Source organism: Gavialis gangeticus, unplaced genomic scaffold (genome assembly GCF_001723915.1).
Source record: "Gavialis gangeticus isolate Ggan-Ray unplaced genomic scaffold, GavGan_comp1, whole genome shotgun sequence".
NCBI lineage: Eukaryota > Metazoa > Chordata > Crocodylia > Gavialidae > Gavialis > Gavialis gangeticus.
In genome coordinates, this window is record NW_017728995.1 from 57156352 (window position 1) to 57156974 (window position 623).

Below are 623 nucleotides of genomic sequence, written 5' to 3' on the forward strand. Positions count from 1 at the left end.
GGGGGGGGGGGGCGCGAGGATTTCACGTGCAAGTGCACCCGCCTTTGCTCAGGCGTCAGCTTGGGAGAATACCTTCTCGCTCCCCTGTGTCTTTCCCTCCCACAGCCCTGCTTCTCAACGGCTTCAGCCTCATGTGTCCCCGGGCCGAGCGCCTACAGCCGGCGGGAGCCGCTCACCCACCCGCCTCCGAGCCCGCGGCCTGGCTAAGCCGGCAGCGTCCCCACAGGCCCCGCCGCAGCCCCCGGACCGCGCACGCCGAACGGCCCCACAAGCAGCAACATGCTCCGAGCGCCGCCATTGCTGCTAGTCACCTCCGGGGGAAACGTCACCGCGCGCAGGGCACGCTGGGAAAGGCAGTCGCCCGGGTGGGCCCTCGGGGGCGAGGTCAGTTTTCCCGCCCCGCCACGCCACGCCCCACGGGAGCTGGCGTTGCCGGGGAGACGGTGATTACCGTATTTGAGCGATAATTTCAACCGTGGTCGAATGGAGGAGCAAGAAGAGTGACACTGTTGCGTGTGTTGTCACGTCCGGGGCCGCCCGTTGGTGCGGCGTGAAGCGCCTCTCAGGGAGGCTGCCCTGCCCGCGCTGCTCGTTGTCGGCTCGTCCTCATGGCTGCTTGCCTG

General features: G+C 68.5%; 1 protein-coding gene across 2 annotated transcripts in view; it reads right to left on the bottom strand.

Annotated features, from left to right (window-relative positions):
• The window catches only part of MRPS22 (mitochondrial ribosomal protein S22), a 9866-nt gene extending 9561 nt beyond the window's left edge, over positions 1–305 (bottom strand). The window contains exon 1 of one of the 2 annotated variants that reach the window (XM_019503671.1): positions 181–305. In XM_019503671.1, the coding sequence (XP_019359216.1) occupies positions 181–298 (118 nt within the window). In that variant the 5' untranslated portion in view covers positions 299–305. The other variant, XM_019503672.1, reaches the window with a different exon arrangement.
• Positions 306–623: the final 318 nt, after the last annotated feature.